The sequence below is a fragment of the Carassius gibelio genome, chromosome B9, assembly GCF_023724105.1.
Source record: "Carassius gibelio isolate Cgi1373 ecotype wild population from Czech Republic chromosome B9, carGib1.2-hapl.c, whole genome shotgun sequence".
NCBI classification, from domain to species: Eukaryota; Metazoa; Chordata; class Actinopteri; order Cypriniformes; family Cyprinidae; genus Carassius; species Carassius gibelio.
Genome location: NC_068404.1, coordinates 21424163 through 21451899, shown reverse-complemented (window position 1 = coordinate 21451899; position 27737 = coordinate 21424163). Strand labels below are relative to the sequence as shown.

The 27737-nt window shown below is 39.1% G+C and overlaps 1 protein-coding gene across 1 annotated transcript in view; it reads right to left on the bottom strand.

The window, feature by feature from the left end:
- Nucleotides 1–736: 736 nt before the first annotated feature.
- LOC127965409 (zinc finger protein GLI2) overlaps nt 737–27737 on the bottom strand; it is a 70921-nt gene continuing 43920 nt past the window's right edge. The window contains exons 4-14 of the mRNA XM_052566217.1: nt 25950–26152; nt 23366–23542; nt 14186–14387; nt 13880–14078; nt 12285–12395; nt 10227–10355; nt 7652–7801; nt 6480–6644; nt 6074–6355; nt 4089–4425; nt 737–3996 (exon numbers count right to left, since the gene is read on the bottom strand). Coding sequence (XP_052422177.1) covers nt 1868–3996; nt 4089–4425; nt 6074–6355; nt 6480–6644; nt 7652–7801; nt 10227–10355; nt 12285–12395; nt 13880–14078; nt 14186–14387; nt 23366–23542; nt 25950–26152 — 4084 coding nt within the window. The 3' untranslated portion in view covers nt 737–1867. The remainder of the gene's footprint in view (nt 3997–4088; nt 4426–6073; nt 6356–6479; nt 6645–7651; nt 7802–10226; nt 10356–12284; nt 12396–13879; nt 14079–14185; nt 14388–23365; nt 23543–25949; nt 26153–27737) is intronic.

The following is a 27737-nucleotide window of genomic DNA, read 5'->3' as shown; positions in this document are numbered from 1 at the left end:
TTTGAAACAGTTTTACTCACCGCCTGTGGTTCCAACACACGATCGTGACCCTTTTTCGTTGGGATTGCATCATCCTTAAGAAATAAACGATGTGCAAATCCGTCGTCAAACTGGGCCTTGTTTGTAAAACAAGCATCTTCGAAATGCAGGGAACGAACACAAACACTTGCACAACTCCGTTAATGCTCTGTAAAAATAAACTCCATCCACTGGTCCCTTAATGCTGTTTTTTCTTTGGTAATCTGTGCAGGGTTGTCTTGCCCTGGCAACCAAAAACACACTTCTTTTGTGACTTTTCGCGACGCTCTCGCTCTGATCAGTGAATGTCTGTGCTCTCAGTGCTGTGCTATACGGGAGCGCGCGCTCTTCCGGGAGAAGTGCCCTCAGGACCCATATAAGGAAATTCCGCTCCATCTAACGTCACACAGAGCCATACTCTAAAAAAACTTTCCGAAACTTGTGACAAACCGGAAGGAGTATTTTTGGAACAGAAATACTCCTTCAAACTTACAACTTAATTTTTGAAACTTTGTCCATGTTTAGCATGGGAATCCAACTCTTTAACAGTGTAAAAAACTCAGTATGCATGAAATAGCATTTCACCCCCCCTTTAATACTTTTTGCTACTGCATTTTAATGAATATGCACACTTTTCCCATTTTTATTTCTTAAATTCAACTATAGAGGTTTTGGAACAATATCTAGCAGATGAATAAGAGACAAAACAAACCCAGTGTTAAAACAGAAATGAAGATGCTGTATTGAAAATGTACAAAAGCTATACATATGTTGAGTTCGGCAAATGGCATCACAAAAAAAACAAAAAAAAACAAAGAACTCCTAGTTTAGACCTTCAAAATCGCTCCGTCCTTGGTGGAAATTTTTTGTAACTACTAAATCAAAGGCTGAAGTCATTTTAGTATGCGCCTGTGGTTCATCACAAGCTCAACAGGGTGATGAACCTGTTAATTGGGATGCGATCTCCGCTGAGAGCACACAGAGTACTTGCATATTCCTTTAAAGGCATCTCAAAGGACACACGGGCTGACAGGTCTCCGCAGACTGAAGCTCAGAGACGTAATGCTGTCCTTCACTATCACACAGCCAGATCAGATGCAACTACAGAGATCTGTAACTCCTGGAGCGTGCTTCAAGGGAATCCGTCAACATAGATGAAATCGACCATCTTTGAGGAACTGAGCAGAAATTCATTTTCCACCAGTTTTTTTTTTTTATAATACCCCACAGAAGTGACAAGGGGGTACATCAGAGCACTGTGCACACTGAACAAGCTTGTGCAGTTAATATGCATTACACATAATTTAAAGCATGAAGGATATGGAATAACTATAAACAAAACAGAGCAAAATGCAATAAAAATATCCATAAATCTATTAGTATAGCTACACAGATTACATAGCATTATATGAGTTTAAAAACATACTTATGTTCTTTTAAGAGAGGCACTTAGTGAATTTCAGTGCACTGTTGAGAAAGGGAAAATCAGACTTATACAAGCCCAATAACCATTACCCTGATGTACACTAATATGCATTAACAAACTTACATTGAACATATGGCTTGTGAAACATGTCATTTTGAGGTCTTTGCCAGCCTAGTTGCATACAACAGTTGTTAGCAAATGTCTGATAATGTAATTGACTGTTCACCTGAAATGCTGCAAGTTTAACTCGTCAGGAATTGTATTTTCAGTGCCTTTGCTCATGAAAATAATGCATAAACATACATGTTTTCCCTCCCATTAGAGCATGAATTAGTGTTCTTAAACAGTTCAATGTATTCTGTTTTATTTACTTGTTCAATGTCTTTACATTAAAACGCAACCCCTGATTAACTTCTTTCATTCTCAAGCCATCATGTTTAAAAATTTGCTTTCCTCTGCAAGGGCTGTTAACATTGAGCTCATGTCACCAATGGCCATGTTGCCAATACCTGCCGGTATCGAGGCTAGTGTAACAGAGTTACGCGGCGTGGTGAGCCGTGAGGAATTCTGTGAAAGACTCTGCAGAAGGCCTGGACTTAATGTGCCAGACATTAGGCTTGAATGGTCTCCGTCATCCAAAATGGCATCAAAGTCTATTTGAGTGTGCTCGAGGGTTTGAGTGGAGTCCACTGTACTGGTGACCTGGTTAACCCCAGGAGATGCCATTGTAGACACTGGAGCAGCTGGGGCTTGGCTTGCACATGGAGACATGGGAGAACCATAATCCACGCTACTCCCCAACATATGGATCTCTCCTGAATAGTACATAGTGCCATTCCCATTGCTGTGTTGACCGAAGTCACCTGATCTTTTTGGGCTAGCTTCTGAGGAGTTGACGTTGGACAGGGAGCAACCATTTTGCTGAATCATTGCTGAACCTGAGTGTTGTCTATTCAAAGGTTTGGGTTCGGACGGAGGTCTGGGCTGTATCAGACCTCTGCCTGCATTTTGAACGGCTGGGACGTAATTTTGCTGGTTGACATTGTTCATATGTGAAAAGTTGGATCTGTAATTCTGCATCTCCTGGTTTTGCATCACTCTCCCATTGGGTGGACCCATGCTGTTGCATGTTAGGCGGTGACTGGAGTTGTAATTTAGGTCCTGTCGATATCCTGGTTGAGGGTTTACTTGCTCGCCGAGATTCTGACTCTGATTGGTAACAGATTGCCGATACTGCTGGACAGAGTTCATCCTTTGGGTGGCCCTCTGTGGATAACCCTGTTGCAGGCTAGCTAGATTTTGGCTCATTGGTATAACCTGCTGATTAGTGGCAAATCCTTGGTAAGAGCCAAAATTCTGCTTCTGCTGAACCACTGTCAAGTTCCCTCGGAGTAGTTGCTGCTTTGGAAGCCTTGCAGTTGTATCCACAGAACCAGAACTGACCTCGTTCCACTGCACTGGCATGTTGTTCTTGTTTATGCTTTGCTGATTGGCCATTTGCTCTGGACCTGGGCATACAGGCTCTACCTGGCTTCCGTTGTTGTTTGTCATGCCCATTCGCCGCGGTCCATAAAACTGTTGTTGGGAGATCATATTACCATGGGTGTCTAGTGCATGACCATAGCTGACAGAAATCCCTGGGTCCTGATTTGAGCTACCATTCTGGGAGCTGAGGTACTGTACCATATCATCTGGTAGCACCATATCATCTTCTTGCTGATCACCTCCATCAGTGGCCATATTCTCCATTAAAACATTCTCTGAAATACTAGGTGGCCTCTGGCTGAAAGGATGACGATGCAAGCTGCCATCAGACCAGGTGTTGCCCTGCAAGTTGAAAGCACGGCGCTCTATCGCAGGCAAACGTGACAGGTTCATGTTGCTGATGCTGTTGAATCGCTGAACCCTCGGCAAGGAGAGCGGATCGATAGCTGTACGACGAACAGGGTCACTTGCTCGTCGTGGAAGATTGGTTGGAACTTCATGAGGCATCATGCCAGGGGCACCATAGCCAGTGTCACTGCAGCGTCTTGAGTTGACTACACCTTGGGAATGGTGCAAATGTGCTGAACTTTCCTGCGAGTCATTGTATAGGGCCATTCTAGTTCTAAGACTCATGCGATCCATGTTGGGCAGAGGTGTTGGTGGCGCACCCCCTGTGGCTGCGGCGTATTTCGCTTTGAGACGGTAGTGTTGAGCCGGGGTGAGACTTAGTAAACTTGAGAGTCCACCTACACCACCACATTGGCTAGCTTCGCTGGAACGGCGTGACAGATCTGTGGAGATGGGGTCATAGGAGTCTGCTGAGCTGATGTTGTGGTTGCGGACACCAAATTGTGAAGCTTCGCTGGAGCGACGACTGGAGTAGCAGGGTGAAATACCAGAGGACCGACGGCTTAGCGTGTATGCTGAGCTCATTGTGCTGGTGGAGCTGTCTCTGCGCTCTTGCAGCTGATTTAGCATTGTCATCTCATACGAAGACAAGTCTCCTAAACGTTGGGTTGGAGGTCCAGGCATCTGATTGCCTATATATGGAGTCTCCAGCAGTGAATCTAAAGAACAGAGTTATCAGAGACATTTTACTTTCTCAAATTGCACAAAGTGGGAATAAAATAATAAACCCATGTTTGGCTGCAGTACTCACCAATAGAGAGTATTGGAGGCAGCTTGGTATTTCGGACTTGAGGAGATGCATTCGCCCAGGAGCAGGGGTCTCTTACAGTTTTTAGTTTTTCTTTCTTGATGTTCTCAAGATGTAGTAGTCCTCCCCCGTTTTTACGCAGCTGGAGACCCACTCCTGCAGAAGTACCTGGAGAACCGGTAGAATCTACTACAGGCACGTCATCTAAACCACTCAGGTCCCCCAAACTGCCTCCACTGTGCATGGCCATCTCTACTCCACTGTCATTGTTGGTGGCACTGCCAAGTGGCGATGGCTCACTGCTACATGATGACTGACCACCAGGGCTGGACTGATACATCTACAATGAAACCGTAATGAGTAAAGATAAGTTCCACTGATATTCTTGTCACAGAATCGCGGTAAAGTTTGTGGAATTCAATAAGTTGTTCTAAATAGGAATTGTTCTACTGATAGTCTGCAGGAAAATGAATAGATTTTTTATTAAACATTTGGACAACACAACTATACCAAACATAATTGAAGTTGGGTTTTGAAAAAGTATTGATATTGCCATGCATAAAAAGGCATTACTGCAGTGCTCACCTCAGTACAGTCTGTCCATTATTTTCAAAGAGAAGCAAGTTAGTTAAGAGGAAAGGAGAGGATTAGTACATTTGATGAGCCAATGGTTAGTACATTAGTTTGATCTCTGCATTAAAGAGATAGTTCACCCAAAAATAAAATTTGATGTTTATCTGCTTACCCCCAGGGCATCCAAGATATAGATGACTTTGTTTCTTCAGTTGAACACTGAGACTTTTAGCTCAAATCGTTCCATTCAGTCAGTCTTATAATTTAAGTGTATGGGAATCACAGCTAAGACAAAAAAAAAACAAAAAAAAACACACAAACGAAACCAAATTAAACCCTGCAGCTCGTGAAGATACATTGATGTGGAAAGACACAAAACAATAGGTCTGTGCAAGAAATTGAACAGTATTTATATAATTTTTTACCAAACTGTTAGAACTGTCCTGAGCGCGTCTTGTTGTGTGCGTTTTCAAGCAAGCATGTGAGGAGGCTTCTGGACCAATGGACCATTAACACTCCTAATTGTAGCTGGAGTGTCAATGGTCCATTTGAGAGGTAGGTGGCGGTAATGGACTTTTAAGTCTACGATCCACCATAAAGCAAAAGAAGAAGCCTCCACATGTGCCTGCTTGAGAATGTGCTCAGGACAGTTCTAACAGTTCGGACATTGCATGAATCAGAGGTAAAAAAAAATAAAAATAAATACTGTTCAGTTTTTTGCACAGACCGATCGAGACGTTTTGTGTCTTTACACATCCATGTATCATCATGATCTGCAGGGTTTAATTTGGTTTTGTTTGTGAATGTTTTTATTTTTTGTATGTTTTATCTGTGATTCCCATCCATTTACATTATAAGACTGATATACTGCAACGGTTTGAGCTAAAAATCTAAATTTGTGTTTTACTGAAGAAACAAAAACACCTACATTTTGTAAGCAGATAAACATCAAATTTTCATTTTTGGTGGACTATCCCTTTAAGATTATTTTACAATGTACATGATAAACAGCAAGATCTGAACATGCTCTATCTCTGCATGAGGTGATAACAGTAAATACTACTTAACATGCAAAACGCTAATATCTAAAATGAGTCAACAGAAGTAAGTAGTTATGGCATTTATTCCTTCATAAAATAGTTTAGACAACATCTTGAACAGTAGAAGTATGAACCAGCAACAATAGACATTTTTTTCTCTTCCATGTTATTTTTTGACCACATAAATTTAAATGATACACCACAGTAACAAACATTTCCAGCTTTATTTTATCTTGTGCTGCCTCTCTCCTAATGAAAAAAACCTGGGAACTTGTGGTTGCTGTATACTGTAAAACTGCTTTTAGTCAAAAACTTCAACAAAACATCTCATCAGCAGTGTAATAATTTATTAAGAACAAAACAGACTATTCTTACCACTGTGTTTTCCGTCTTGATAGATTTGACATGTTGGCAATCCTCCACTCCTCGGGTGGTGCTGTTGGCTTCCTCTGACCCATCTGTTTTTCCTCTTGCATGCTTTGACTGTGCCTCATTTTCTCCATTCCCTTTAGGAGGGTGAGGTTTAGGTGGTGCATCACCACGCTGCTTCTTAGTGACATGTGCTTCTGGACCGTGAACAGTCTTAACATGTTTCCTGAGAGAACTGGGGTCTGTATAGCGTTTTGTGCAACCTGGGATCTTGCACACATATGGTTTCTGCAAAGCAGTAACAGATAGCTTTCAGAGTGCAATCAAATCTGACTTAAATCAAATCTTTTCATCTTAGTCTTGAGATGGGAAAAAAAATGCACATAATGAAATGGATGTTGAAAGCTCGAACCTCATTCGAGTGCGTGCGGTTCTGGTGCTTGGCTCGGTCTGAAGCGTTGGAAAACGCCTTGTTACAACCCTCATGCTCACATACATAAGGTTTCTCCCCTGTGTGAGACCTCAAGTGAGTTTTGAGGTTTTCCAGTCGCGAGTAAGCCTTTGAGCAACCTTCAAACTTGACAGAGAGAGTGAGAGAAAGAGAAAAGCAAGCCATTACATCAGCCACCATCAATCTAAACCTAAAATCAAACAATTTTATGACAGAATCTCATAAAACCTGTCAAGAACACTTCGGGGTTATATTTCATCCTTAATTTAAAGGTACAATACACAATTATATTTTACCTTAAAGACAACAGAACAGGGACCATTAAAATAGTTTGCAATATTTTCATGACAATAAAGCATATTTTCTACACTATTCTCATTACCATAATGAAAACATACTTCTGCTTATAGGGGAAAGTTTTTCCAGGACATGTTTTCCAGATAAAATACTTAAAAAAAAATTTTTTTATTGTGATAGCTTTGAAAATTTTGCTTGTTCAGACCATGTCATCATCAATTATTATGATCAATCTTCTGTGTTGTGGAATCTTTTGCTTTCTTCTTCATAAAGTTTAGCTTCTGCATTAATAATAAGCCATTGGTGTTAAAAGAGATCCCCTTAGATAAGCAAAAAAGTTCTAATTAAAGTCATAGGTGCATTTTCTTGTATCTTATAGGTCATATATATATATACACACTGATGGTGTGTAGAAATTTCACTAAAATTTAATAAAGACCCATGGCGCATTCCTCTCCTCAGACTTTAATTATGTCTTCATCCTGTCAATCAGCACCCTCAGAAGTTCACATTTTAATAGGATCTCAAGCAACTAAAATTGACATTGAGGCTTAAGAATGCAGATCAGTGTGCCTTCATTATTCACTTAGGAGAATAAAAGTAGCCGAAATGTAAAATGTGAAAGTGTCCTGTTTAAAATCAGGTGTTCTGTTGAAATAAGAAACAATAAGTCTATATCTGTACAGCAAACGATTGCTTTACTTGTAGGTACAGAAATAGTTGTTTATTCTTGCAATTAAAGGTACAGTAGGTATAGGTTTTAAATAGGGAGGGGTGAGGTAAGACATGCATTTTAGAATGAAATGAAGGCCTGATGAGCAGTGTCAGTCACTTACTGTGCACTTATGTGGCTTCTCTCCAGTGTGTCGGCGCATGTGGACCACTAGCATGTACTGGGCCTTAAAAGGCTTCTGTTCTCGTGAGCACTCCTCCCATCGACACACAAATTCCTTCTTCTCCCCATGGATGTGGTCATTATTGATATGCTGCAGGTAGAGAAAAGCGACAATATGAAATAAACAACCGTCATAATTCCTTAATTTTTCCCCCATCATGCAATGAAAGTCCAATACCATTTTTTTTTTTAATATAAAAAAAAATCTTTCTTGTTTAGAGAAAGACACACACCAAGATTGCATTTATTTTATCAACAATACAGTAAAAAAATATTGTGTAATGTTATTGCAATGTAAAATTACTCTTTTCTATTATAGTATTATGTTAAAAGTTATTGCAAAGCTGAATTTTCAGCAGGCATTACTCCAGTCATCAGTATAACATGATCCTTTAGAAATCATTTTAATGTGCTGATTGGGTGCTCAAGAAACATTTTTTATTATCAATGTTAAAGCTGTGCTGATTAATATTTTTGGATAGACCATGATGCTTTTGATTAGAAATCAGAAATGATTAGAAAGTTCAAAAGCACAGCATTTATTTAAAATAAATTAGATTTTGTTTTAAATATTCCTGACCCCAAACATTTGTAAGGTGTATATATACATATTGCATTATCCTAAATAATATAATAAATAACTGTATTCTGTGTACATTGAAAGCTACTTGCTTTGTACTCTTCTAAAACACCTAAAATAACCCTGAATGAATTTCTCCACGGAAGAACTCATAAAATAAAATCAAACACCATGCCATTATTAGATTCTTGGGGTATATAATTTAGACTGCAAGCAGAGAGCACAGAATATAGCCTGAGGACTAAGAAGGGTGTTTAGGGAGGAAGTCCAGGCCCTCAGTGTTGCCCTGGTCTCCAAACATCTCTTTGTTTCCACTACTGATTCTCCTTTCTTGTCTTCTCTGACTGTAATTATACCTTACACTCGGTCTCACTTTCCAGAACCATTTTATCAGGTTTCTCAGAAATCTGACTAATCACGGACAGCAATCTTGTAATCCCAAACAACAATTCACTTGCAACTACTTAAGACCATATGTTTGTTTGTGCTTTCAATTTTAGTCTAGTGTGGGTTTTGGAACATAAAACACATGCTAGACTCAGCGTAGACTGGTTTGGGCTTGTTCTGGAATTGGAGAATGGCAGGAGCCCAATTCCACTGATCCATAACCCCAAAGGATTCCTGAGCTCCAGGTCCAGGTCTCATGAGGAGCCAGACTGGCTCGCCATGTTCCTGTCAGGGCAGTGAGTCTGACTCTGGGCCCAAGTGTATCTGTCACATTTTGGCTCGCAGATTGTTAATAACGCCCAGCAGAGCGGCTGAGGTGTCAGAGGTGGAGAGGGCCACTCCAGAGCTGCTGGCATGATGACGGATTTACTGCATGGCCTCAGGAAAGGTAAAAGGTCAGAGGGTGCACGGAGACGGGAGCCATACATATGAAAGTATCTGTGCTCAAGTGAACATGTTCGGCACCTCTGCAGGAATTAACATGCTCATTAACCCTACACGTGTCTGACAGGAAAGGATCAGTTACAAGTCTGGCTAAAGCTGACGATGAGAAACTTGTCCAACATGTGCAGTGTTTCTAATTATTTACAGTTTTTTCTGCTTTTAAAAAGCCAGGGAAGCTGTTTGCCATTGGTGTTTTTTCGGTTTACGTAGTCACAATGACTCTTTCAAGACAATAGCTCTTCTAAAACCTAGTGAGCTGCCTAGCTAGACAGCATTTAAGGGGGTCACATGCACACCCCCAACACAAAGGCTTCTTCCCAAGGAAATAATTTAATTAAGATGCTTTCTAAGATTATTCTAAAATAGATGCACTAGTTTACTCCTGAACTACCTCAGGGATAAAAATTATCTAAGCTAAAAATACAAATTTCTGATTCAATACTAACATTTTTGTTAAAGCATCTAAATCTAATTTATAAAAATACTTGTGCTATGTATTTGTATGCTTTTTAGACTTTACACTGTTAGTTTAGCAACCTGCCAATCCAAAGCGCTGTTGATTCTATCATTCAAAAGTTCGGTGCAAGTATGACTGTTTTAAAGCAATCAATACTTGAATTAAGCATGAATGCATTCAACTGATCAAAAGTGACAGTGAACACAGTAAAGGATCATGTAACACTGAAGTTTGGAAAATTCAGTTTGCCAAAACATGAATAAATTTCATTTAAAAATATGACGACACTGAAAACAGGTATTTTCAATTGTAAACTGCTTCACAGTGTCACTGATTTTACTATATTTCTGATCCAATAAATGCATCCGTGGTGACCCTCAAAAACAAAAATCTTACTGACAACAAACTTTTGAATGATATTGCATGTAAAGACACCATTGAGGATCCATATCAATTATAAATGCTATCTATAATGGATGGAAACAGCAATGTCAGCTCAAACGGTTTTGAGCCCTTGTGTCATAGAAGTTATCACTGCATCAAGTTAGAAGACATTTTATAACAAAGGAGAAACAAATAGTGACTAACAAGGACTAGCTGGTCCTGGGTGTCGTACTCTTTGGAACAACCTTCCCAGTGGCAGTTGGTCTCGTACACGGCCTCAGGCTCTTGCTTGCATTCATCCTTGTCAAGTTCCTCTCGCAGTTCCATGTGATCCTGTAAAGAAAACAGTACTGGTAAACTTTATTTTGCACATCTTATGTCATACATAATTGCATTGCTCAGTAGTTGCTTTTTAGCTTGTGAGACTGAATGGAGTTAAATATAACTGATATATATTAAGAATCATATTGAGATCTCTGACTTCTGATTACAGACTTTGTTATCTTGGCAACTCTGAGATATACGTGTTTGACACACCAGAAGAGACATGCACTGTGGTTTAGTGAAAAAATGTAGCTATTAAAAAAGAGGTCTCATTAGTGTTTTATATCTCTTATGGCAGCCTGGTCTTGAGTTATTGAGAATCAGATGGGAACTATAGTTGGTGGTTACATCGATTTCCAACACAATATTGCAACCCTCGTTTCTCTTAAGGTCTGGGAATGTTAAGAATGCTTTTAAGCTTTAATGAACTTAAAATTGAAACGGTTCAAAACCTCTCTAATGTGGCGAGAGAACGGAATGCTTCACGGCCACATCTAATGTCACCTCCCACGGGCTAATGTGTGTGATATCCAGTCAGAGTCAAGGGTATGTTTACCAGCGAGCACCGTGCTGTTAAGAGCACTAAAGCAACAACTGATAATAGTTTCTTTGAAACCATTCCGAGTTTGGTTTCTATCATTCCAAGTAAGGAACATCAACCTCAGATATGAAGGGTTTTGAAAGAGGTCCATGCTGACTAAAGCATGTTTATATGCGTCCCACTACTGTGTGCTAATCAATTCACATCTGCCCCAATCACACTCTGCACTTCTCCTCATGTATCTTACCAACGCACTGTCACAGAACTGGAAATGAGTTGAGAATTGGCCATAAGAGAGACAAATTAGAAAATAAGAGATGAACAGATATGTACGTATGTCACTCAGGTCAAAGGCTAAGCATTAACGCTAACCTGTACTTAACTAAGCCACTCTCGTGGTTGAAAATAAATTTTTTTGTCTCTTCCTGTGTGTTGGCCTTCTGGTCGTAGTGGTTACCACATTAAGCTACGTTTTAGATGGTGATTTTAGATGACGTAGTAGAGTAATATTTTTATGATGATTTTTCAATGATCAAACTGACATGATAAATACTATTAGATAATAATACTATTATTGTTTTATATGTTTATAGGCCTTCGAGCAGTGCATGCAATAAACTTTAGTAGACTACAGCTTGCCTTTGTGTTAATTGTGCTCTGCCGCTTCAGTACAGTATGTTACATGACTGCCCCTACTGATCATATGTCTTTCCTGTGTGTTAGAGCGTTCCCTGTGGTCCTGCGTGCCACACTGTGGTCACATGTGATCCTTTCCCTCTGAGCGCGCATTTTCAATGGCCACATCTGTATATATAGCTATTCGGGGCATTATGAATTTATGACAGATGCCCATCTCATAACACTGACTTCTGTTATTTTAGTATTATGTATATACAGTACTATTTCAGCATTTATTAATATTTTGACTTGGCTCTTATTTTTATATTTTCAGTTTTTATTTTTTTATTTTATATTTCTATCCAGCATTAATTTATTTTAAATTCTATTTAAGTCATTTTATTACTAATTTATCTTGGTTGTTTGGCAATTAAATAATATAAATTATTTAAAAAATATTTTAGTTACTAATTTTTAAATCGGATTACATTTTTGTTTTGTTTTATTTCAATCAACAAAATAATAATATATTAAAACAATGACAACACTGGTCAGTAATGCAATGTCATCTCAATGCTTTATTGAAAGAAAATGTTGTTCAAGGAGATTTCCAGGGAACAACTACTTAAAATTTAGATGTGTTCTCACAAATAGCTATAATATGGCTTCAAATGACATGAGGAATAGAGTAAAAATCGTACAGACCATTTCTACAGCATTTTAATGGTTTTTTTAGAGTCCATTTTGATGTAATAAAGTGACAGTAATAATCCACAAACCTGAGAACCAGGTGAGATGGGGTGGGGTTCATCTGCTTCAGTCTTCACCTTTGACCTCTTGAAGATCATAGGGTTGACGGTGCTGCTGACAGCCGGGTCTCCACCAGCATTCTACAAGAGAGCAAGGGAAGAGTCATTGGAGCCACCATGTCGATGGTTTGGCTGCTGGCATGAGTGGTGATTTCACGCCTACAAAGGCACCATGCTCCAGATGCCATATTTCACAAAGCAACTCGCCGCACAGACTAAACAGTTTAGACTGTACTATGAGCATCTGTCAGATGGAAATATGAAAAGGAAGAAATGATTACGCCCAGAGAGCAGCTACAGTCTTTGATCCTCAGATGGATTCATAATTCAACAGACAGTCTCTCTGAACACGCAGGCTCTGCATTGAAGTGGTGCCTTTCCTTCCAACCACTACAGTATGGCAGAGGCCCATGTTTTCTATAACTCAATAACCCTGACATGGTTTGCTCAAAAGTGTGGGAAATGTGTTCCTCATAACTATAGTGCGCGTATGTGTTTTGGAGATCAGCAATAAAGCTGGAATGAAAACTGATTTGGTGAGTGTCTGGACTGACTGAGAGCAGGTCAGAGGAAGTTTATATTCTGGATGGTCACTCTGTTTACATGGGAGCGACAGCAGCTCTCGGTCGATGAGCATTACACAGATTTGGGGACAAATGGGGATGAATGAAAGGGTCAGTTCAGATTAGCATGAATTTTTAGGTTTGTTTATGTTGGTTAGTGCTGTTGAACAACTACAGCCATGCTAATCATATTTGCCACCATTTAACACTTATTCTTTAAAAGAACAATAGCAATTAAATCTTTAGAAAATGTTAACATGAATACAGTATTTCATTTTTAATTTATTTTGAAAAACTATTATGAAATTATCATTTTGCCAATTATTGGTTATTTGCCATAACGTGCAAATGATAAGTCTATCTGCATCAGCAAAAATTACAATTTATTCACACATCCTTATACATTATACAATACTGTTCAAAATGTATGGGGATTGTACGTTTTTCACATGTTTTTGAAAGGTGTTTCTTATGGTTACCAAGGTTGCATTTATATTATCAAAAATACAGTCAAAACCGTAATACTGTGAAATTATAAAAAATTGAAAAAACTGTTTTCTATGTTAATTTACTTTAAAATGTAATTTATTCCAGTGATGGCAGAATTGAATTTTACTCCAGTTTTAAAGGTCACATGATCCTTCAGAAATCATTCTAATTATGCTAATTTGGTGCTCAAGAAACACATTAATCATTATGATTATGATTATGATTATTAATAATAATAATAATAACAATTACTATTATCAGTGTCAAAAACAGTTGTGCTGCTTAATATTGTTGTGGAACAATATGCATGTTCAATGTCTTTTTTACGATTACTGCTTCATTTAATCAATTTAATGCATCCCTGCTAAATAAAAAATAATCATTTCCTTAAAACAAACAAACTTAAACTATATTATACAACATCCTGGTTTCTCAATACCTTAGGAACCTTGAGTGTAGATGTATATGTATAGAAAAGTATGTACAGAAACCATGAATGTCCCTTAAAATCACCTGGCTGGACTGTGTGTTTGTGTCGGCGCTGTTGTTGTTGGTCAGAGCAGCTGCTGCCGCCAGTGTCTGCCTGGTGTTGAGGGACGGAGAAGGCTGTAGGAGAGGGGGAGTGTGTCCAAACGCGTTTAGACCTCTCTGTTGGGACAGCAGCTGGTGGTATGCAACCGGTGTGATAGGATGTGGGAACGTAAAGGAGGGACTGAGACGTGAAGAAGAAAAAAAAAACATTTTTTGTGTTAGTTCAAGCAATGGGCAACCTGCAAAAACATTTACACGAAAAATCAACACAGATGGGCATTCCTGTACCTGATGGCCCCGACGGAGAGGTGGCCGTAAGAGCTGCTGGCAGCCGAGCTGGAGCGGGAGTTATTGATGTAGGCCACCAGAGAGTTGGGCGAGGTGCGGATCATGGTCTGCAGGTCGATGCTGGCATCTGAGACTGGAGAGATGGACAACGCTCGCTTCCTGCTCACCCTCGGCGTCAGTCTGGGACTGGGGAAACGGGACACTGCAAAAAAAAAAAAAAAAAGACACCGTTTCACTCTCACCTTAAAGAGCTCTGTGCGGGACATTCAATTCTCTTTATCTCTAGCATCACTACTGTGCTGGCCCGCATACAAATCACTATGAATAATTAATCAGTTTATCATACCAATCTCAGCCAATAGTTTGTTCAGCAGAATGCCAAACAGATACTGTTTAACAACATTGATCTGAAAGTAAAATAAGGCAAATAAGCAAGCAAATAAAGTGTGGGATGCTGAAAAGTCTATATTTTACTTGATTTGAGTAAGATGCTTTAGCAATGGCTCTTCTCTGGTAGTTATATATATAAAGTTTATTAAAGACCCCAAGAATAATAATAATAATAAAAGTAATATTAATCATTATTTTTCTATAGCGCCTTTAAATGTTACTTCTCAAAGCGCTTTACATAACAGATAAAAATGTATGAAAATGAGCAAAAAACACTTTTAAACCACATTATATATATATTTATAAAAAATACTATACATTTTTTTTTTTATAAAAGCTACCCTAAAGACATAATCTTTAAGGTGAGGTTTAAAAATGTTAAGAGAATTTGCCTGCCTCATTTCAGTAGGAAGATAATTCCATAGTTATGGAGCTATAGAAAGAAAACGCCCAATCTCCCATCAATCTTAGGTGGGTAGATGGAACAATTAACAATCCAGTAGCAGAAGAACAAAGGTTCCGCCTTGGGGTATGTGGAGTTAAAAGCTCTGCAAGATATTGTGGCGTCAAACCATGCAGATCCTTGTAAGTGACCATCAGATTCTTAAAATCAACCTTAAACCTAACAGGAAGCCAATACAAATACTTCGAGACAAAAGTGACATGATCCCTTATTTTTGTTTTAGTTAGGATTCTGGCAACAGAGTTTTGCATGACCTGTAATTTGTTTAGGGTAGCTTTTGATACCCCAGCCAACAGAGCATTGTAATAGTCCATTGAAGAGAAAACAAAGGTGTTCATCAACTTCTCAGCAGCACGGAATGACAACATTGAATTTAATCTGGCGATATTTCTAAGATGAAAGAAAGATGTTTTAACAGTATTCAGAACATGAGGCTCATATGTTAAATTTGAATCAAATATTAACCCTAGATTATTACATTTTGTCAGAGATTCCATAATAGAATCATCAACAATGAAAGAAACAGTTCCAGCTTTATGCAACTAATGGGGTGAACCAATAAGCATAATCTCAGTCTCTTCACAAAATGTTGCGACATCCATTTCTTTATCTTAGAAATACATTGAGAAAAAAAATCCACAGGCACAGTATCATCAGGTTTTAAGTGTATATAGATTTGAGTGTCATTTGCATAGAAATAAAATTTTAGACCAAGAGATCTTAAGAGTTGTTATATATTTTGTCCAGCTGATTACTAACAATATCTCTAATGCTTTCATCTACTATTCCCATTCTAAACAATGACACGGGGCAGTGCAGTTGCCTGTCAATGACGTTAGTTACCCTTTGTTACCACCTTTACTGACTTAGAAACCACATGACAACAGTGTCGTGTACAAATGCAGAAGTAGTGTCTAGCGTCCAGCAAACCACTTGTTTGCTTCAAGCAGTTCCTTATTTACTTCTTCTTGCATGTTTTATGGTGGATTGTGTTACTTAAGGAACATAATTACTGTTTACCGTCTGCTGCTGGTTCTGTAGACAAGGACAGCTCCCGTAAACATAAGCGTACGGGCCAACCAAACGACCCAAGAAGAGTTTGGGACAAGAGGAGAGAAAGAGCGAGGATCAATATCTGTGTTGCATTTTCTAGATGGAGAGAGCTCTGCGAACTAGCAAGAGATCTCGCTTGTGTTTTACTCGACAGGTGAGTTGCTTTGATTCATATCTTTGCAGAAAACATATGCTATCATAAGGATCAACAAGATTAGTATTATGGGGCATACACACCAAACGCGGGGCATCGTGTCTCTAGACCCACGCGAGGACACGTCTGATCCATAGTCTGATACCATCTTTGCATTGACTTTGTATGTAATCTACTCGACCAAATCGTTGAACTCGCGTTTGCAATGTATGCCCAGTTATTGTGTTTGAATGTACACGAGTCTATATATTTGTTGAACAAGTGGTAATCGTTTTCATATCATCTGATTGATGGCTGTCAGCGGTTGGGTAGAAGACAACAAATCCCATCATTCCACACCCCTTCTTAGCGTCACCAAACCACGCGATTGTTATTGTTTTGATAGTGCGCCCTCTAGTTGCGGTCATACAACCTGTATCTTTAAAAAGCAAGGGGCCCAAAATTGATCCTTGAGGGACTCCAGATTTCACAAAACACCAATAATAAGAATAATAATATAATTTTTTTTTGTTCACCAAAAATACAGAAAAAAATGTAATATTTCTGTTTTTTGAGTTTATTTACAACCACTTGAAATAAAAGCGAGTGTTTTTTATTGAATGTACTGAAACTAAATTACAAATGATCACAACCATATCTACATATCACACCTAGTAATTTTATGGTAAAAAATTACTAAATTACCTCAAAAATACCACACCGAAAAAAAATGATTAATTGAAATTACTATTTATTTATTTTTTTATGGTAAGTGGTTGCAATCAATTTATTTTAGGTACGTTTAAATAAACAAATTTTGCTGAAAGTCAATCAACTAAATTTGTATATTTAAATATAGCTAAATATATTGATTGCAACCACTTACCATAAATTTTTTTAGTAAAATCAATGAATCGTTTTTTTTTTCAGTGCACATCATGACATTTTGGAGGTAGAAATCTCAACTAACTTTTTAAAGGGTAGTATTAAACTTCCCAAAAGTGTACAAACTGCAGACCTGAACTTATGCATTTCAGTTTCAAGTAAGTGTCGATCCAAAGGCCTTGTTTCCATGTACATGTGCCCAGTGCTGTAGTAAACAGGTGCTGTGCATTAGGCCTGGTGTAAGAGGACAGAGAACAGCAGTCGGGCAAGGAGGCTTTTTGCCTTCCAGGGGGGCATCAGCAAAGGTGCTACAACAGGAAACATGTAATGGGTCCATTAAACTACACACAAACACAAGCACCTCACAAAAAACCCTCCACTGACATTTCAAACAGACGCCTGTCAAACTCTCACAAATCTACAACCTCCAACCAGTTAATTACTCCCCCTGCCATTCGTTAAGCAATCGTTTTTATGTACTCTGCAAACAGCAACTATTATAGGTTGTTATGCTAAATATATATATAAAAAAGTGAAAATTTGACATTTGATTCAAATGCCTGTACGCACATTCCATGCTTCATTTAAAGGTGAAACGCACTATTCCTGCACCGCTAAATAAAAAAAATAATGACCGGCTATGTTCAAAATAGCATACTACTCTTATTTAAGTATATAGTGTGTATATATATACTACAAACTACTACTGTAGTATATAGTAGGTTTACTATGCAATATGAACATTTCTTTAATAATTCATAATAATTCTTTTAACTGTTAGATATCGACTCAGAATTGGGAAATATTAACGAGCGAATCTTAGGTTTTGAGAGGAGCAGCAATAGTTTGCACGCCTGAGGGTCAGACAGCAAAGCACAGGATGACAGAAGTCAAGTAACTTGAAATATGCTTTTCATTTTTGGTTGTCATTTAGTATTAAAAACATGCACATGTGCGCACACACACACACACACACACACAGAATGCCTCTCAATAGAGTTATACCTAAAAGCCTAAACCTATTTATCTAAAAAACATAATTGATTTTGTCTAGAAACTTCGTGCAGAGTTTGCTGAGTGACTGCCACGTTGATGGGATGACGTGTGACAGGTCTTAGCAGGCTGCTGCCCACAGACTGAAAAGAACAGCAGGGGGTAGCAGTGTCTGGCCTGCCCTCAGCTGCCGAGTCCCACACACTCTGCAATGGTCTGTTTTTATAGGCAGTTTCTCTAATTTAGGGGTGCACAGGTTCCTGGGAGAGCGCTAAACCAGATGTGCAGTGCTGTGAGGTGGTGGTGGCAGAGGCTGGCTCAGGCAGTCCTGTCGACCCTGTGGGATGGGGAATGGTGGGTAGGAGGGGGTGCTTCTAATTGAGGATCTGGCCTGATATATGGCTTCATAATTACAGGCGCTTACAAAAGAGGCAATTATATTAGGCAACTGCTCTGATGTTTTTATTGGGATGCCGGAAAAATTTATTTGGAAGGTGTTATTCTTATGTTTCTGCTCTTCTTTAATTTATGTTTGGGGATCAATAAAAAAGTATATCGCGCAAATAATAAAGTGTAACTATTCATAATAAATAAATACCTACATAAAAGTATTGAAAAAAAAATATTATGCAATAAATAATCAATTATGCAATATATTGCATTTGGTGATGGTAAGTTTTTTTTTTTAATGTTTTTGAAAGAAGCTACTCTTAAGTTTACTAGGTAATAGTAAACCAGTAATATTGTGAAATATGATTACAGTTTAAAATGACTGTGTGTGTGTGTGTGTGTGTATATATAAATATATAATGTGTGCGTGTACAGCAGCAGCACCCGTGTTAGTGTCTGTTGTGTGTGTGTGTGTGAGCATCTTGGCCTGAGGTGCAGTGGTGACAAGACTCCCTCCCTTTACACCAAAAAAACCTCTGCTCCCAAACAGTCCTGCCTGTAGTCGGCCAGCAGACGTTTGCTTTGGCAGCACCTATTATCACGGGACCTTAAACAGTTCCCCGCTGGCTATGCCACACAAATGAGTTCAGCATTTGTTTTCCTCCTCTTTCCATTCATAATCTTAAAGCATTCCTGTGTAAGCAACTCAATTAGAGGCTGCAGACCTCTTCACTTCAACACAGAGAGGAGAAGCAGAGCTGAACTGAAACAGAGGTCTGTTCAATCTATTATCCTGCTGTTTTGGGTATCAGGCAGAGTCTGGCTGTGAGCCGGAGCCTGTGGTGATTTATTTATTCACGTGTTCATCCATCCAGAGGGGATAAGGCCAGCATTTCCCATCTCACTCATTGAGAAGCATCGAGTGAGACTTCTCATAACATTGCATGCGCAATAGATTTACTTAAAGTACACAAAGAGGGCCTAAGGAACGTGCCCATTGAGTAAAAACCCGTCTGGGTTTGATGGGGAAATGCGGCTGTGTTGTTTTTAGTGGCGACTGCGCTTTCAATCGGCGTGTCGTCCTGTCAGGCGGAGACGATAATTAACATTTTAAGTGCAAGGCATTGGCATGCACATGCACTTGGCACAGCAATGGAGCATTTCAGCAAGACGTGCACTCATAGCCGACGCCAACTCCTTTCATTGTTTGCTGCTATTTGTTATTTTGGGGCCTGTTCGGGCAAATGCGCTTGTTCACATTGCTGCCAGGAGGAGCAGTGATCCGCAGGAGTGAGCTACATGTATTCTAAGCTTTTAGGGTTTAAATTCAAGATGGGGTGATGATCCAACATTTTTACATCTTAAGAGTTTACTCTTACCTTTATAGTCATAAATGACTGATGTGGGGTTACATGCTAAGCATATTTAATGACAAGAGATTTGTTTTAATAACTGCTATCAGCACACCAGAGTCTGTGCATGTAAGCTACTGCATGAGTGAAGGAAAAAAAAAAAAAAAATTATATATATATATATATATATATATATATATATAATGAGGTCTTATAGGTGGCTTTTGCAAAGTGGAGTTTGTAGTTATCGTGATCTTTACAACTATATGAAATAGTTGTAAATGCTTATTTTGTCGTACATTGAAGTCTGCAAAAACCTATTCAATGTCGCATGACTCCAGTTAACGTCACGGTTTGACCCAGTAGTGTGTGTGTGTAAAACTGCCTAACGTCCAAATAAATTTACAGTACTGCACATGTTGGCGCTAATGACAAGCAGGACAGATTTTCCATGTGCACATTTCTCATTTTTTTTACAACAACGATCACCATTTACAGGAAAACCTGTACATTCTCTCTCCAAGCCAGCTAATGGGCAAATGGGAATCATGAAGGGAAAGACAAGAGGGCCACTTTGTGCATGCTGAACACCGACTCTTGTGGTGGGTCTGCTGAATTTATTAGAACATAAATTGATTTTTAAATACGCATACGAATTTTATCGCCACACCATTCCAAGACAAACGCTAAACCCTGCAATGCATATTTATCAGGGCTTCGCTCTACTGAAGGGCTTGCTTTATGCCACCACACCATGAGCTGACACTGGCCATCAATGAAAGCCCTGTGTCTGTGGGTTAGTGTGGAGAGCTGTGAACACCTGAGTGCCCAGAGTGAAACCACATCAAGCTAGGCAGAGGAGAAGGCCAAAGACTCGAGCCGGGAAGGAAAAAGCCCTGCGCTGTTGAGCTAACAAGCCTCACTACACAAACTGTGGGCAGTCAGTTCCGTGGCGGCCAGCGTTAGCGGTCAGAGATGCAGGAACTCTCATGGCCGACTCATTACAGTCATAAAAACGCAGAGGATTATGCTTGATTAGTGATTGGAAGTAACTGGGACATGCGATTTGAGAGGGTGCAAAGATTTGTGGCACTAAGAGTTACTGTGGGTGACTGGACTGGATTAAAGCATGAGTGTGTGCCAGCTTGTTATTTATTTACAATCGCAAGTTTCCTGAGCAGAAACCCTACACTGACTTCCCCTTCATCCTCTCTCACAGTGTTACCCATTCACAACACTGTATTTCTCATTGAAACTCTGGATGAGAGCCGAAAACCTGCTTGGCTCTACAAGAACTGCAACCTTCTCGCCCTGGTTTACCCCTAAAGATCACGCAACGACATGCAATACAGCCACGGTACAAAAAATATGTCTACCTCTAAACATTGTATTTCCCTTTTAAGGTAGGTCTAAGGGAAGTCGAGTGTTACTTATAACAACGCATCACACTTGCAGCCCAATCTGAATTAGAAGCCATAACAGAGAGGCCTCATAAATTGTTGGGATGGCTCATGTTTACAGCCCCTTTCCATGTGAGTCATGTTTTATACACAGGTGGAGATTTAAAGACCTTGTTCTTTGATGTGAAAAACTTGTATCTATTGATTTTGTAACATGATTTTTAAAATGTAAAAAATGTTTTTACAGAGCGTAGCAAATTAGTTAGCTAGCCTACTTGTACTGTCCAGTTATTTTCGTTAACTTAAAGTAAATTTAAACTCATTAAAAAAAAAAACATTGTATCTGGAATAAACAAATATAAAAAAGTTTACACACAAAAAATATCTAAAACTAACTAAAATTAATGTGAAAATTGAAAGCCTATTGAAAATCATTGAAATTATTTACACAGACTATAAGGGTATATAAATTATACAAAAAAAATAACAGGTACTGGCTTTGTATACTCTGGGTCCTTTTAAGTTGCTTTTGCTTAAGTTAGATTCTCTCTTTTTTTTAAGATTAATCTGAAGTTTCAGTGATAATAAATATTTAGTATCCATACACTCCCCATCTGCTTCTGCTTGAAAACAGATAGTCCTGCTCAGAACACCACTGGATGAGCTAGAAGTTGACATGTTGGCCCACTCAAACCAACAGAGCAATATTTCGAAATCACCACAAAACCACAGTGTTTACACTCTTTAAGAAGCAGGAGTCCAAATTAAAAAACTGAGCGCTATGGGAGCCACTGGCTCATAGAATTAAACTTTTACAAGATTTTTTGTTGGCAAATTGAAATAGCATAATAGTGTTACATTTTTTTATATTAGAAAGAATATAATTCAGAGTATAGAAAAAAAAAATCAGTTTGCGTTTTCTCTGCAGTTTAGTGCTGCTTTAGAATGGGTGAGATTATTCACATGTCATTATTGTTGTGCCGCCTCTACTGCCGTGACTCGTGAAAAATTTTCTGTCGCCACATCAATCTCCTGCTGGATCCGCATCTCTGCTATCAACAAGAGGAATGTCTGTATTTGCTTAACAGACAACGAAACAGCCATTTTTGGATTGTTAAAAAGGTGCGCTCATTCAAATGGTTGCGTTTGATCCTTCGCTGGCTGTGCTAATTTAAATTTAGTGGTTTATGTCGCAAGTTCAGTGATGCAGGTAGTGAAAATTCTCTCCGGCCAATCAGTGATCAGCAGTTTACATGTCACGTTTTGATAATGGTGAGGTTCACTTGGAACCTCAACCAAGTTGGTACAAAAAAAAAGTACCTGGTACCAGATACTGTACCCAGTGAAACCCCCCCAACCCCCCCCCCCCCCCAAAAAAGTGAACTGTTCCATGCCACGCAGTGGAAAAGCGCCATTATTAAATTTTTATATGTTGGTGCATTCAAGTACATCTTGCTTTCTCATGGGTTGCTATATAACAGATATCAGCACAAAAACAAAAAAAAATCTCACACATTTTTACCTTAGCCCCTTTCACACTGCACGTCGGACCCAGCAAATTGCCGGAACATTGCCGGGTCACCTTCTGTGTGAAAGCAAGTCCTGGGATTGATTCCGGCATTGAACCCGGGTCGGGGACCTAGTAACATTACCGGGTTCAATCCCGGGGTGAGCGCTGTGTGAACAAAAGCCAAATCTAATGCGGTGTCGAAGTGATGACACGCGTTATCGCGCTACTCTTTTACCGACTGTTTTGAAGGAAGATCAACGTTCGTGACAAAAAAAATTATGTGCAAACTGTAATGAAACAGAGATCAGTTTGTTCCTCACTTTCTGCACTGATGCCAAGTTCATTCGCCAGTTCAGTGAAAGTATAACGTGCCTAATGTTTTCGACTAGTACATTACACGTCACGCCCTGATGTCACATGTCATTACGGGACCTTTACAGGTTTCGTGTGAAAGCACGCACATATCCCGGGTAATCACTGGCAGTGTGAAAGTGCAAAATCTAGCGACCCGGGAACAGTTGCCGGAACACTTTACCCGTGTATTTGCCGGAATCGCAGTGTGAAAGGGGCTCTTGAAGGTGACATTATGGATTGGTTAGTGCTGTACTCACTGTCCACTGGGCTCATGTAGTCAGGGAGATGAGCAGCTGCGGCCGCCGTTGGCATAAGCAGTTCTCCATAAGGGCTGCGGTGACTGGCGATGAAGTGATAGTAATCTGAAGGGTTGGCCCCTGGCGGGGGAGGGGGCAGCCCGAACAAGCTCCGCTCCTTCAGGTGTTCATGGGTCACTGCTCAGACAGAGAAGAGAAGAGTTTAGTATTTTAGGATTCATACACACATATGGGGAGCAGAGCGTGTAGCATCAAAAATGGTTACTACCTAAAAAATTCATATGAATAAAACTATTAAAATGTCTGGCTAATGATTAGTCATGAATTATTAAATGAAGTATCTTGTGAGCCAAGTTGTGTGTGCTGCTGAACTAATATTAACAGTAAGTGTTACCTTCAAATAGGAAAAATGATCATAAATGCTGTGTAATGAAAGACAATGAAAGAACTAAACATTAATACTAAAAAATTAACATTAATATGACTTCCTTTTCATTTATTTTTAAAATCATTTACATAATGTAATAAGCAAAGTCTGAACAAATACAGTAAAAGATAGAAAATAAAAATATTATGAAATGTTGTTACAATTTAAAATAACTCTATTCTTTTTTAATATACAATGAAAATGTAGTTTATTCCTGTGCTGGCAAAGTTGAATTTGCAGCAGCTGTGAGCCTTCAGAAATTATTCTAAAATGCTTATCTAGTGCAAAAAAAATATGCTGCTTTGCTATATATTTTTGTGAAAACTATGATAATTTTTTTAAAGGATTCATCGATGAATAAAAAGTTTAAAGAAGAGCATTTATTTAAAATAGAAATCTTAATACCAATTTAAAAATGTGATACATTTTTTGACCTTGCTGAACAAAAAAAATAAAAGTCTGTTTAAAAAATAAATATATTATATAGATATAAGGTGTACAGCAGACATCTTGAAGTATGTTTACAAGTAAAAAGTGGTGCTCTCTTCTTGCCTAAACTTGGGTAAATTTGTTAACACCACCACGTAGTAAATCCCAGACTAAAGGTGTCAAAAGCAATACATGCAATGGATGTATTTATTTTTCTTTCTGCCTAGGTCAGATAACCATTAGTGCCTCCTATGTCATTTCCGTAACACTCGCCTACGATGAAGAAATAACAGCAGTTCACGTCCTTGCTGCTTAAGTTATGGGACACTCAGGATTGAGGGGGGGTTCCACCTCATTCTTGCTGCTTGGCAATTCATACCATAACAGCTCTATCAGGAACAATTAGGCCCTAGCGAGGTTAAAAAAGAACAGGCTTGTGTTTGTGCTGGATTCATGGCAGAACAAGGCCGTTTATTTTCTCCACGCTCGCCGGATCGTATAACTGCGTCCCTAGAGGAGCTCAGAATCGAAGTGAGGAGGGGTGCAGCAGAGGCCGGGGCTGAAAAAGCCCTAAGGCAGTGGACCGATGAAAGCAGATCAGGAGTCAGAACACTGCTCTGGGGCAGGGGACATCTCCACCGATCTTCATCAGTTTTCTTTATGGACCTTCTGTTAAACATTAGAACATGACTGACTTCTGCACAACTGAAGCTCTGTCAGGATATTAGTTGACTGTATAATGTAGGAGAAAAAAAAATTAGTGAGGAATTTTGTGCAAATTATTGAATTAATCACTTGTATTCCTTTTATGCAAGACCTTTGAAGATGTTTGTCAACTGCTGGAACCAAGGTGTGCATGAAATGGTGGAAAAGAGACTTTTTAGTTATTATTAGACTAACTCCTTTTATTATCTCTACCGCCATTTAATCACCAACACAATCTATTCCACATTGCTTATTTAAGTGTGAAAGCAGAGCCATTACTGCCAAGACTTTGTACTTGGTGACTTATCTTTCGTCTCAACCTGTTATAGTAACAAGGCTTAAATGACCAGGCTTTTGGCTAGGTAGATAATGTTCAGCAAACTGTTTTCTTTCTGACTATCCTCTATTTACATATTCAGGCCTACATAAATAAGAATGGGTCTACAGTAATGTTTTTAGCATGCTTAATATCCAAATACTTGACACATTAAAGGAGAGAAACAATAGTAGAGTGTCTGTTGTGTTTCAGTTTGTGGAGGAGTGGAACCATTAGCTTTCTTTCTTCGCTGACCAATGTTTTGATTCCTTCTCCCAGACATACTTCCACAAACATAAAACACACTTTCTGCCGGTATAATGGGTGATTCAAACATGCTCTTGGATTTCTACTGGCATCTAAAAGCATGGAGGTTGTTTCACAAAAAAAGCATGTTTTTAGGAAGCCACTGTAGAAATACCTTGGCTGTCCCTTATGTTGTAATTCCCTCACCCTCATGCCATTCTAAACCTGTAAACTTCTTTTTTTCTTTCAAGCATAAAATAAGATGCTAGATAGGATGCTCACTCCATAAAATGAAACCGAATGGTTTCCAGGAACTGTCAAGAACTAATTTAATGTGACATTGCTGAATGAGAGTAGTCGTCTCATCTTCAAAAAACTAAAACAAAACAAATCTTATTGAACGCTAGTGATTTGTCAATGACAAGAGGACCCCGGTACATGGGGAACAATATGAGACTCACCATCAGCAGGACTCAGTCCACGTGCTGCGGAGATCATGGAAAGTGTTGGGCTGCTGTGGACTGATCGCAGGTAGTGCTCCATGTGTGGGTTGACATACGGGTGAGGTGGGTTGAAGTGTGATTCTCCGGTAGTTGCAGCGTGAGGTGATAGTCGGATAAGAGAGATATCAGAGATAACTGGACTGCCAGTTAATCCATGCGGTCTGGCAAAAGACAAAGAGAAAGAAGACCTCAATTAGTTTCTTACACGAAGACAAGCTGCCACATAGTTTAAGTGCTTAAGTGTAGTGTAATTAGGGACCCTCTGTGTAAATCCTTGAGTCCATGTAAAATACTTAATGCCATCACAATCTTCTTCACTATGTCAAAGAAAGAGCTTTATTACTTCAATTAAAACAAGCTCCGAACTTATTATTAAAGTCATCAGGAAATCAAAAATGACAATTCACTTCCCCAGTGCATAGTCCTGATTTTATGGTTCATGATTGACTTTCCTTTTTGGATGACGCCAGAAATCCTTCTTGATTTTTCAGCCCATGTCGTCTGGCTCCCTTCTGGTATATAATGACCACTTTTCACAGTTCAATCAATTTGTGTTTAATCAGATCAAATTTCACCCTAGATTTTTTTTCTCTCTTAAATAAAATAAAAATGTAAAAACTGTCTGAGATGCAGATTTATATACACATTCAAAAAAGAAAATTAGCATCTCGCTAAATTCTACATTTTTGACAGAAGTTGCTGGCAAACAATTTTAGGCTTAGGTCAGGTCCAGTATCAACTGGGTCAAAGGACTGGTTTCAGGCTTCAAAGTGAACTGTGAAACTGGTCATGTTTTTTTCATGACTCCAAAATGTAGACATACTACTCCTCACTTTACGCCTGAGGTACTGAACAAGTCGAGACCGAGAACACTGTAGAACATGGTCGTTGTAATGTCTGCGTGGGATGGACACCTCTGAAGATACACAAGCCTGAAGTGTTATGATGAGACTGGTTAATACTTCCCCTCCATTTTTTCAGACAGTGTTTGAAGAAACTGATGTGTAAAACAAGATAGCGGGGCAGAAGTTCACACATAGCCCACAGGTCCCCATGGTGAAGATATAAATGTGTCACGTCTTGGCAGGTATCTACGCCGCCCGCATGCCAGTCCAAAAAACACCAGCCAGATTGCAGCTGTAACTCTAAGATTTCATGAAAGTGGAGCACACAGTCTGATCTTCCCAATCAGAGATATGTCTGAAGAAATGTTTGTGTGCCGTTCCCTCAACTACATGTTAATGTATAGTGGTTGAACACCTGGACGAGAGTAAGATCAGAATCTGATGTCCTACTAGTATATGCATGCATCTGACAGATGCTTTTAACCAATGCGACATCCATTACATTCAAGCTATACCATTTTTAAAACTCCTTGGGAATTGAACCAATGACCTTCAAGTTAGTGTACAGTGGTTGAACCCCTGGATGAGAGCAAGAACAGAATCTGAACTCCCACTTTTACATTTATGCATTTGGCAGATGCTTTTAACCAAAGCAACTTACTCTGCATTCGAGCTGTAATTTCTTTTCAATTCATGAATTCCTTGGGAATCGAACCCATTACCTACATGTTAGTGTACAGTGGTTCAACACCTGGACGAGAGCAAGATCAGAATCGGAAGTTCTTCTTTTACATTTACGCATTTGGCAGATGCTTTTAGCCAAAGCAACTTATATTGGATTAAATATGTAAAGTTTTTCACTTCATTTATTCCCTAGAAATCGAACCCATGACCTTGGCAT